Source organism: Rhinolophus sinicus, chromosome 16 (assembly GCF_057876585.1).
Source record: "Rhinolophus sinicus isolate RSI-liver-muscle chromosome 16, RSI-T2T, whole genome shotgun sequence".
Classification (NCBI taxonomy): Eukaryota; Metazoa; Chordata; class Mammalia; order Chiroptera; family Rhinolophidae; genus Rhinolophus; species Rhinolophus sinicus.
In genome coordinates this window covers 115,765,857-115,777,883 of record NC_142516.1, presented here as the reverse complement: position 1 = coordinate 115,777,883, position 12,027 = coordinate 115,765,857, and the positions used below count along the sequence as shown (strand labels likewise).

The window sequence follows — 12,027 nt, the reverse complement described above, 5'->3', positions numbered from 1 at the left end:
AGGGTTCTCACAAACCCCTTCAGGTTCGATAATTCACTGGACTGAATCACAGAACTCAGAAAGGTGCTAGAATTATGACAGCCACAGGGAAGAGATGCACAGGGGGTGAGGGGTACAGAGCACCCCTGCTCGCTTTGGGCACACCCTCCCAGCACATCAATGGGCTCACTAACCCAGAAGCTCCCTGGTCATGTTGTTCCAGAGTTTTATGCAGGATTTCACTGTGTGGGCATGAGTGACTAAATCGTTGGTCAAAGGATGGGGCAGAAAGTTCTAACCATCTAGTCAGGCAGTTATTTCCTCCCATCTCCAGTCCCCCATCCTGAAGCCATCTAGTCCCCTCGCCCCAAAAAGTCATCTTATTGGCATAAACTCAGGTATGGAAAAAGGGGGCTCTTTATAAAATAACAAAAGGCACTCCTATCACTCAGGAAATTCCAAGGCTTTTAGGAGCTCTGTGCCAGGAACCTGGGACAAAGGCCAAATATAATTTTTATTATACCACAGAAACACTTTATCATCCTTTCTGTTGCTAACATGCTATATTGAGTGCTTCTAAAGCTGATTATGAGGTACAGTTCGGCTTCATGTAAGAAAATACCTTCATGACTAGAACTCTTTGGCAATTTAATGGGCTGCCTTCAAAAGTCTTAGCTACCTGGAATAGAACGTGATCCAGATAAAGCTGGATGACTCCAACGCCGAGAAGGGAGTCCCCAGTTGGGTGGTGGTGTGGACCAGCTGCTCACGGATTTGTTGGGATACAGTGGGATGTAATTGCTTTGCTTGATTTCAGAATCGGGAGATGCTGCCGTTTTGGATGAACAGCACTGGCAAGAGGGAGGGCTGGCAGCGTGGATGGCACGGCTACGACAATGAGCTCATGGACATGAGGGGCATCTTCCTGGCCTTTGGACCTGGTAGGTGGGGAAATGACCACATTTTCTTAGTCAGCCATTTCCAAGGACGTCTCTCCATGGGGCTTATGGTGCTAGTGAAGGCTGGCATGATTTTTTTTTTTTTTTTTTTTTAATGAACCCTCTTTATGAGGAAAGCTGAGCAAACCCAGCCGGTCTCCATGAAACATCTTTTGTTGGCTTGCTTTCAAATGCTTCTTGGGTTTGGCAAATGTGGCCAAATAGTTTCCCTTGTAAATTTTAAATCTTGAGTGCAGCGAAGAAAATGTATTCCACATGTTTGTGATTCATTTTTTACTTAATTTATCAAAATGTTATTTCACAGCTATCTGATGTCCAGGAAAGCTTTTCAGACATCAGGTTGCTGACAGCTGTGAGTTTCCAAACTGACGTGACTGCTTCACGGGTCTGACTTCCACAGTTTTTCCCTGCATACAGCACCCAACCCTAAGGGAGTCATCTAGTTTCAGGCCCAACCAGAAGCTGGGATGTGCTCAAGGGCGGCTAGGAAGTGACCTGGAGACTAACTTTGAGAACGAGCCAGAATGACAAGAGATGTCTAGGATGAAGGCAAATTTACTGTGCCTCCATTGACCAGATAAATTCTTAGGGCTGGAAGACAGGTGGGGTGAAGAGGGCCTAGTTGGTCATTGGCTTTAATTGGTAGAGCACTGTAAATTCACATTTTGGAAAAGTTTATCAAACACTCTGAAGATCACACTACTACCGAAACACCCCGCTTCTTTCAAAATAAATTAGGATAAGAAGCATTTAACAGCCATCATCCATCCGTTGACTGGCTCATGAGCTATTCTTCTCTCTTACTACTGCCCACCCTCCTGATTAAACATAAAAAGCTTCCCCTGATACCCACTTTCCACATGCATTTTTCTGGATGTTGATCAAAATGCTTCAGCCCATGAAAGTCCACGCTTTCCTTTCCAATTATAAATTAGAGATTATGGCTAGAAACCCTGTTCTTCTTGATGTTGCAAGACAAAGACATATGTCAACCCACCTGTTTTGAGTCACTCTACTTAACACAAACTAGCTGCTGAGAACTATGAGATATCTATTTTGTCACCCTCCACGAGGGCCACGGGGAGCCTTAGTTTAGGGAACTCTTTGGTCCAAATCCTTTCCCACTTGTGATTCAAGTTCTCAGTCCCGAAGGAAGCACCAGAACCAGTAGCAGCAAACATTTATAGAGCCCTGACTGGGTCCCAGACACTGGCCTTAGGGAAAGTGTGGAGGCTCTCCAACAGGCTGCCATCAGCCAATAATAGTTCTCATGTGCTCCCTGTCAGCCACGCCCTGGTCAGGTCTGTGGAACTCAATTTTAAATGAATTAGTGATGGAGCCCTGAGGACTTCGTTGAGGTTAACTGCTAGATTAGGTTGGAGACATTCCAAGGTCACGGCTTTTACACGGGAGAGTATCCGACAGCCGGGCTTTCATTCAAAAGCATCACCTCCTCCTTCCCCAGAGAGGAAAAAGATCATGAATGCAAAACAGTTGTCAGATGAAGGAGTGTTTATGAGCAAGAGTCTCAGGCATATTTTAAAGCGGAAGCAAATCTAGCCTTAAACCAAAAAATTTAAACAAAGTACCCAAAGCGGCATTAGCTTAGAGTCAAATTCAGTGGGGAGATTTTGTCCATTAACAAAGGCCTCCATCATGTTCTCCTTTAAAACTAAAAGCCTAAGTCTTTTATAGACAGAAAGACAATCCCTGATGAAAATGGCCTGGGCTAATTGCTAAAATGTTTCCAGGCAGATACAGCCTTGAGAGCCTCCCGCAAACCATCACGCTTCTGGCTCCAATTCTCATGAAAGATTGAACAGCTTTACACACTGGCTGTTTACTCAGAAGAAAATTTAAGAGTGAGGCCATTAACAGCTATCTAGCTGCACTTTGAGATAAAGGTATGTCCCTCCTGATTAATTGTATGGGCTTCTTGCTTAGGGAGAAAGCTGGGCATTGTTATGGCTGCCCACATACAGTTTTAGAAGCCAGGAAGTCTGGTCCAGCTAAGAGAACGGGGAATCAGTCTGGAAGATAGCCTCTCTCTGGTTAATCCCTGTTTCTAATTTGAACAGCCTAATCTTGCCCCAGACAACTCCACACTCCTGATGAGACAGCAGGAGCGTGATTCAGTGAGCTGCCTCCAAGTCAGCAAGCCCCACTCGGAGAGCAGCCCAAGGTGGCCAGACACTGCGTGAGCCCGCAGAACGTTCTCGCTTTAAGAGAAACAGTTTTAATATCCACACAATTTAAACCCATGGGAATCACACGGATTCCCAGTCCAGGTTCAAAATGCCATCTCGAGGTAGCAGAGCTTGGCTGGGTCCTCCCAAATTGGATCAGGTGTTGTTTTGCTGTTCAGGAATTTGCTACAAGCTCTCGTTCCAGCTTGGATCATGTCTGCATTGGGCCCAACGTCCCAGCCTTGCAGAATAGGAAGCCATGAACCAGATGGAATGGGAAAGAAAACCCAATTCTCCTTCCTGCTTATGGGCACAGGATTTGATTTTGTACCTTCAACGTTAAAAAAAAAAAAAAAAAAAAAAAAAAAAAAAAGTCTTCTCCAACACTTTTATCTGTAGAGCTTATCTCAGTATTTTTGCCAAGTGTTAAAGAAGTGAGTGTTTGAAAGGCTGGGGAAGGATACCCTGGATTTACTATTGTCCACCCCACACATACCCCCATCCACACATGTGACAAGGTCATGGCCACCACGTGATGGGGCGATGTGATCATCCCATCCAGGTCCGTGGCAAGTCAGAAGGAAGGAGAGGACTTGCTTCCCTGTCACTGGGGCAACGCTTCCATTAATTTCTCAGGCTGCAGTTGATTTTTCTCTGGGGAAGTACAACCACCATCTTTGTCTAACTGTACAAATTTCCTTGATATTAAGAAGGGGTGGCATCCTGGAGCAGCCCCTACATTCTTCTCTCCAGGGAGGTTCTGGGTGTTTTTAAAACTGTTTTTACCCTGAGGTGAGGCTGACACTTATCTTCCCTCCCCCAAAAGCAAAGGGAACTCACCAGAGAATTTATGGAGTATTTTCAATCCCTAGTTTGCCCTTGCCGGGCATTTCTTCTACATGTTTCTTACTATTACTCGCTACCATTTACTGAGCATATCCAGCGAGCCTGGAGCTATGACTTAGGTACCATGTCCCTGCCCATTTCCTGACATTACCCAGCTTGTAAGTGACTGCAGGCTGGTTGGAGAGCCCGTGACCCTCTTTATACTGAATTCTACTTTAATACTCCAGAGTGAGCAAGACCCATCACTTGCCCTGGATCTAACATGCTCTGTGGCAGAGTTTCTGTATATAACTTTTCTTCCATATTTTGTAATTTCAGCGTTGACACAGAGCAGAATTTGGTGCTGGCACTTCTGGATTATGTTGCTATTGGTATCTGTTTGCTTTTTAAATAAAGTATATGTGACCCTTTTAGCAAAGCAATTATAAAGATTATTTTCTAAGATAGAGAATGTGGCTTTACAGCCCCCCAACTACCCATTTCCTTTAAAAATCTTAGATGGACTAAAAAGCACATTCATAGGCCTTTATCGATAGGTAAAATCTCCCTCCTGAATTCAACCTCAGTGTAGCTTTGGGTATTTTGTCGGAAGCTCTGGTTTGGGGCCTAAAAGTGAATCGCCTGATGTACATTACTCAACTCTTACATTTGCTCTTCAACAGACAAACAGTCTGCAGTCACATCTTACTTGCCTCCTGTGGAGAAGGAGTAGGTACGCTCCTGATTGAAATCCTTCCCTTAGTGCCCTGGCTTACGAGGCTGGGAATGGCCAGCTCTGCCCTTCACACTCCTGTGTCACTGCTCGAGTTTGGTGCTCAGCGCCTGGGAAGAAACACAACACTCTTCTCCATGAGATCTCCCTGCGCTTTCCTTGCGCCCTAACTCCAACACAGTTCACTAATTTTCCACATGGCTAAGTTATTTTATCTGCCAGTGAAAGGCTCCCGAGGAATGTCCAGTTGATCTTCCAAATGTTATTTAGGAAACCCTGAGAAGTGCCATTGAGCCTGGGTTGACATGTTTTTCGTTGAATCATGTAACTTTGCTGTTGCTCTGAGTTAGCCAGTGCTGGGGAAGCTGCACTGTTAGTTCCCCAGTCCGTCCAGCCCAGGGACCCCCAAGTGGCAGGAAAATGGAGAAACATTCTTGAGTTGCTGTGAGGCCTCTGCAGTCGAAATTGGCACTCTGACTAACCAGTCCCTGCCAGATAGGTGATAAGTATGCCATTTACTTGGGTTTAGGGGAGCCCAGCAAGACAGTCAAACTTCTGTGACCACACCTGCTCTCCAGTGCTCGGCAGAAATGAGCAGTTTCAGGTGGCCCTTCTGCTTCTCCAGGAAAGCTCTGCTGTCACAAGCGAGCACAGTTATGCAGAGGACAGTGTATTTTCTGGTTTGTCTTTTAAAGACACTCACTTTCATGAGCCGGAGAAAGTGACTCCCTTTCCTAAGCAATAGCCTTCCAGATACTCTTCTACGTTCACAATCGCATTGCCATTTCCCCTGACAGAGCTGAGCTGATTTTCCAAGCCCAACGCTGCCCGAAGCCTGAAGCCTGAGCACAATTCCTCCACCTTGTGACTCGGCCCCTCTCTGCTGGTGAACAACTCTGACAACTTGTTTGCTTGCCTTTCCCTTTCAGATTTCAAATCCAACTTCAGAGCCGCTCCAATCCGCTCAGTGGATGTCTACAACGTCATGTGCAATGTGGCAGGCATCGCCCCCCTGCCCAACAACGGGTCCTGGTCCAGGGTTATGTGCATGCTGAAGGGCCAGGCCAACTCGGCTCCGTCTTTCCTACCCAGCCGCTATGCACTGGCCTTGCTTCTCCTCTCACTGTTTCAATAGCTGCTCCTTTGTTGTCCCAAACATTCAGCCAAGTGGACCTCCGTGGTGGAAAGGTTTTCATTTTCTGTTTGAATAATAGCTTCATTACCAATCAAGGCCACAGAAATTGTGACTATATTATTCTTGGATGATTCTATACATAAAAGTCCCTACTTCAAAAAAAAAACAAAAAACAAAACTTTATTTTTTCTGGAGGTAAGGAGAGCCTTACTCTTCATTTGTTTGACTCTGTCATTTTCCCCTTTCTTTTCAAGTAGTAACTTGGATGAACTGTCTAAGTAGGGGCCTGCCCTGTAGCAAACAGCCTTTGAGCGGATGCTGCATGGAAGTCCTGGGCCCTGCTCTGTCCTGCCTTGCACAGGGCAGGCCCTGGTCTGTGCCTTGTCCACACACAGGAGCCAACCTTGGGATCTATGGCCACCGTCCTATACTGCTACTTCCATCCTAGAAAAAGGAGGTTCCACATGATAGCAGTAGCTGCCATCTGTTTCTGCAGCTCGTGGAGTTTTTCCATTTTATAGAAAGTCCCAGAAAGGGTGTATCTTAGCTTGGGTCACCAATCAATCAAAATCCTTAAGGACTGGAGAATTCAGAATAAGGTGACAGGCATGGGTTCCCTCCCAAAGTCTAAATGCACAAAAATGTCTCCTGGGCCTTGAGGAGCAGAAAAACTTACAATAGATCTGGGCTTCTGTGCAACTTCTCACAGTGTACTACAGCCTGAAACCTTGCATGTTGTTGATGGATTGATGCTTGTCCGCCTGTCCGCATGAAGGCTTACTCAGAGACCACCACTCTGGATCCCAACACAGCACGGAAACTGTGTAGAACCTAACACACCATTACAGTGGGAAAAGGCATGTCTTACTGAGAGTGTGGTCATACCTGCAGAAACCTCAGCTCATCGTTAGGGATGGTGATGCATTAAGCATACGTTTATTCACTGGTGTCCTGGAGCTGTGCTTGTTTAACACCGACAGCAAAGGGGATCCTTGAGTGACCCAGAATTCCAAGGAACGTGGAGGGGGGAGGGGGGGAATGAACATGATGGAGTCAAATCCCCATCACTAACCAACGAGCCACTTGATGAGGAAACAGTGTGGTTGAAGGGCCACCTCAGACTAAGTTCTTCAGAAACCTTGAGAGGAGCCATTGAGCCTGGGTTGAAATGTTCTTAGTTTAATAATGTAAGCTTGTTGTAAAACAAGGGATAACTGCGTTTTCAAATGAGGGGAGTCATGTACATATATCGTTGCATTTAAAATGACTTTGCACTAAATGAGGCACATTTGCCAAGGAGACTTTTTGTCAGGAAAAGAACACCTCAGGTCTCAGGATGATGAAGCCCTTTCCAGGGTGTTTATCGTGAAAAATGGATATCAACGCTCACCCCGATTCAAGGAGGCGGGGAGCCGTCTCTGTGCCTTGAAGCATGACAGCAAAGGATCGCTGCTGAAAAACATTGAATGTATCTTCACAAAAGATTTCTAAGGGTTTATGTAACATGTTTTTAAAATGGCAGAAAAGCATTGAATCAATGGGAAAGGAGGCAAATCAGCCGTTGTTATCTGGCTGAAAGGAAATTAGTGCTCTCAGAACATTGGCAGTGGTTGCTGAAAGTAGCATCTATTGTTCAAAGTTTCTTTTCTCCTTACAGGATGGTGTTCTAATGAATTCAGCAGAGCCCACCTTTCTCCCTTGTGAAGGAAGGATCCTTAAAAGACAGCTGAGTGATTAAATTAAAAGTGGATCATCCAAATCAAAAGGGCTGTAAACATGGACAGAGTCGTGTATTTGTCTCTCCTGGTCTGGTCTACCATTTGCTCCCATTCTTAAAATCTTCAAACTACATATTAAAATTTCACATAATTGTCTGACAAAGTATAGTTACTCAATAACTAATCTTGAATCAATGAATGAGAATAAGATACTTTTGGAATTATGACTATTGGTAAATAATTGAGAAAATTCAGCCATTGAATGGAGAAAATACTTTTTGCCTAAAATAACGCATACATTTTAGTGGCTTAATTCTTTGGCTAAAGTATTTTTCCTTTGAGTTTTGTTTTAAAGTTACATTCTATTCCCTAGGAAAAGTCTACTTTCTCTAAATAGCGTTGTTTCACAGGAGTAAAATCTGTGAGGAATACATATAGACACCTTTTCTCCTGGATTATTTTACTACTTCATTGCTAATTCCAGGAGGAAGATAATTGGATTGACCTGCAAATAGTGAAGGTAAATGAAAGGCATGATCCTTAAATTGATGAGACGAATGGCTACTTTCACTGCCCATACGCGAAAGCTCCAGAACCCAATTCAATTAAGTTCTGAAGACTTAAGCATAAATTAGAACAGGTCCAGGGAATTCTTTCTAGCCTCGAAGAATCCTGAATTATTAGGGAGGTGCAAAAGTAATTGCAGTTTTTGCAATTGTTTTTAACCTTTTAAACCACCATTACTTGTGCACCAACCTAATATAAAGTTCCAACTCTCTTTGATTTTAAAGGGACCTTGGCAATCCAGATCTGAATTCAGTCACAGGTAGCAGTTTGTAAATGTTCTGAGACTGTAAGCACCATCTGACCCACCTTCAGAGATGCAGGGTCACAGGACCGGGGTGGGGCCTCAGGCAACACTCTTAAGTCACGCTGATCTAAGATTTGGATTTGCTCTAAAGAAAAATGAGTTCTGATTGACCCTGGTAGACCTGAGTCTCCTGACAGCAATTTCATAACCAACCAGTTTCTCCAGGGGCCATTAGGCTGGCATAAGTTGCTGATCCCAGCTGGGTCAAGTTTCCAGCCCTCTTTAAACCAAAGCAGATCTGTACCCCCCAGTGATGGAGAGAGGAACCAGACAGGCACACTGGACTTCTCCACATTCTGCTCCTCGTGGGTCTAAAGATTCCCAACGGTGCTATCAGACAAACTCATTGTTCAAGACACACAGCTATTTTATGTCCTAAGAAAGTGTTTTGCATTTCTGTAAATATCAAGAGATTTCCAAAAGTGTGTTATTCTTTCTAAGCAATTTGTGATAGACCAAAGTCAGTGCTCAAAAAACTACTAGAAGGAAGGGAGGGTGTAGCCTTGGCCGACTGGTTATAAACTTGTGAAATTTGGTCTCAGATACCTGAGATGGAAATACACGTCTATATTGCTTTGAAATCATAAAATAGCACCTAGTGCAATGCCTCAAATGTTTAATAAATGTCCCATAAATATGTGTTGAATGAAAAAAGAATAAATGTTATTAAGAAGATTTGCTTACATCTCAGATATTCTCTCTCTGCCGGTAGTTCCTCAAATTAAATGAACTTTTCACTTTTGGTTTGCTATTTTTCTTATCACCCAACTGATGATATAATCATATTTTATTCCATGGAGTAGACATATTCCATTTAAGGCTTATAAATTTGATGGAAAGAAGGAAGGAAGGAAGGAAGGAAGGAAGGAAGGAAGGAAGGAAGGAAGGAAGGAAAGGAAAGGAAATTAGGTTTTAAATATACTGAGCATATTCACCTTTTAAAAATGTAACAGCTTTATCAAGATTGAATTCACACACCATATAATTCATCCATTTAAAGTGTACAATTCAGTGGCTTTAATATATTCAGAGTTGTATAACCATCACCATGATCAATTTTATAATATTTGTATCACCCCCAAAAAGGAACTGCATATCCCTTAGTACATTAGCAGTCACTCCCCATTTCCTCCTGCCATCACATCCGGGCTATCAGTAAACTATGTTCTGTCTCTACAAATTTACCGATTCGGGATATTTTATAAAAATAGAGTGACACAATATGTTGTCTTTTGTTGCTGGCTTCTTTCACTGAGCATAATGTTTTCAAGGTTTTACCATGAGTCAGTACTTTTTATTCTCAAATATTCCATTGTATGAATGTACTCTATTCTTTAGTTGATGGACATTTGTTTTTCCCTTCTTTTTGGATATTATGAATACTGCTGCTCTGAACATTTATGTCCAAGTTTTTGTGGACATATGGTTTCATTTCTCTTGGGAATATACTTGGCATGGAATTGCTGGGTCATGTGGGAACTCTGTTAAAGCTTTGAGGAACTGTCAGAATGTTTTCCAAATTGGCTGCACCATTTTACATTCCCACGAGCCGTGTATGAGGGTTCCAGTAACTCTACATTCTCACCAATACAATGGGCACGATGTGATATCTCATTGTGGTTTTCATTTGCCTTTCCCTGATGACAAATGAAGTTGAGTATCTTTTCACATGCCTATTGGCTATTTGTCTATCTTTGTTGAAGAAATGTCTATTCAAGTCCTTTGCCCATTTTTTAAGTTGAATTTTTGTCTTTTTTATTATTGAGTTATAAGAATTCTTTATGTATTCTGGATACAAGTCCTTTACCAGATATGTGATTGGCAGATACTTTTTTTCCCCATTACAAAGCCCTGCCCCTGTAAGAGCTCTGCAGTGATAGGAAAGGGAGGAAAATGGTTTGTGAAGCTGGAAGATACAAAGACTAATCCAGAGCAGGTGTGGAGTTAATTCCCTGAATGCTGAATACCATCCAGGGCGTTTCTTTTCTGTGTCACCCAGCATGCTCACTGGGCCTAGACAACCTCATAAGGAGCCTCACCGTGGTTGCTCCAATGGTCAGCAAGGTGATTCAGGACTCAGTACAGCCTGATGCCCCGTGAGGCCATCCAGAACCACCTGTTACCTGGTCCTTGGGAAGGCGCTCTCATCAGCTCACTTCCCTGTGCCATTCCTTCACTACCCAGCCCTGCTGGCTGCCCTGGTCTCCCTGATGTGCTCGAGTTCAGGACACTCAAAACTGAGCTTCACATTTTTGCCAGAAGCCCTCATAGATAAGGCATAGTTCTATGAAATAACATTGTCCTAATTGTAGTCTTAGTTTAACTCTAAGTGAAAAAATGATTCATTTTCTTTCCTCTTAAAAACTTTTTAATCATGCATTTGCCAACAGAGTTTGTTATACTCTTGGCAAGATTTGAAGTACAGTCAAATAAATTTTATTTAATCAGGTCAGAGCCCAGGTCTGGCTTATTCACCTCTGTATATCCAGATGCTGGAACAGAGTTGGGTACATAATAGGCCCTCAAATATTTGAAGAATAGATTAGTCTAATTTTTTTTCTTTCTCTCTTTTCTTTCTTTTTTACAAAAAAAAAAAAAAGAGCATGCTAACTATGTAATACAATTATCTGAAGTTGTGAAGCTGCCTTGGGGACAACCTGCCCATGTGGAACAAGCCCCTCCAGAGAAGGTTCAGACTGGTCGAGAGAGAAGAATAGCACACACACACCACACCCTTTGTTACAGGTTGAATTGTCCTTCCCCAAAAGATCGGTCCAAGTTCTAATCCCCGGTACCTGGAATGTGACCTTATTTGGAAATAGAGTTTTTGCAGATGTTATCAAGTTAAGATGAGGTCATAATGGATTAGGCTGGGTCTTATTCCAATGACTGGTATTCTGATTAAAAAAAAAAAAAAAAAAGAGGGAAATTTAGACCTAGAGACAGAGGAAAGAAAGACACATGGTGACAGAGGCAGAGATGGGAGTGATGCACCTATAAGCCAAGGAGCACCACGGATTGCTGGTAACCACCAGTAGCTGGGAGAGGCAAGGAAGGATCCTACTCTGGAGTCTTCAGACGGACCATGGCTCTGCTAACACCTGGGTTGCAGAATTCAAGCTTCCAGAACTGTGAGAAAACATATTTCTGTTGTCATAGGTACCTGTCTTATGGTAATTTGTTACAGCAGCCACAGGACAGTAACATGACCTCACAATTGCTTTTGAAGCCAATCTAGTTTATCAAAGAGTTCTCAAGCTCCTCCATACCGGGTACTATGTTTAGGGAATACATAAAAGGGAAAAAACACGGTCACTTCCTCACAGAACTTTCAACATAGTCGTCTCACTTCTTCCATTGTTAAGCAGAATTGAATTCTCATTTCTATGAAACAAAATGTTCTGGTTGCTACAGGCAATGCATAGGGAGAATTGCAGAGAAAACAGAACTCGCACTTTAGTTAAAGAAGCCATCAGCTCCAGAGCAGAGTTGCTGGAGGCAGAACGTTCACCCGCTCATCCTCCTGGTGGCACCTCATCCCCTGCCTCCTTCAGGGTCTTGCTCTTGCTCACTGGATTGCCCCCCTCCAGCCTCCTACTTGCCTTGCCCGTATGAGTTATC

The 12,027-nt window shown here is 43.3% G+C and overlaps 1 protein-coding gene across 3 annotated transcripts in view; it reads left to right on the top strand.

The window, feature by feature from the left end:
- Positions 1-9,148, top strand: part of ENPP6 (ectonucleotide pyrophosphatase/phosphodiesterase 6) — a 170,416-nt gene extending 161,268 nt beyond the window's left edge. For 2 of the 3 annotated variants that reach the window (XM_074329849.2, XM_019736178.3), the window contains 2 exons: positions 797-920; positions 5,612-9,148. In XM_074329849.2, coding sequence (XP_074185950.1) covers positions 797-920; positions 5,612-5,817 — 330 coding nt within the window. In that variant the 3' untranslated portion in view covers positions 5,818-9,148. The remainder of the gene's footprint in view (positions 1-796; positions 921-5,611) is intronic. The other variant, XM_019736176.3, reaches the window with a different exon arrangement.
- The last annotated feature ends 2,879 nt before the right edge of the window (positions 9,149-12,027 follow it).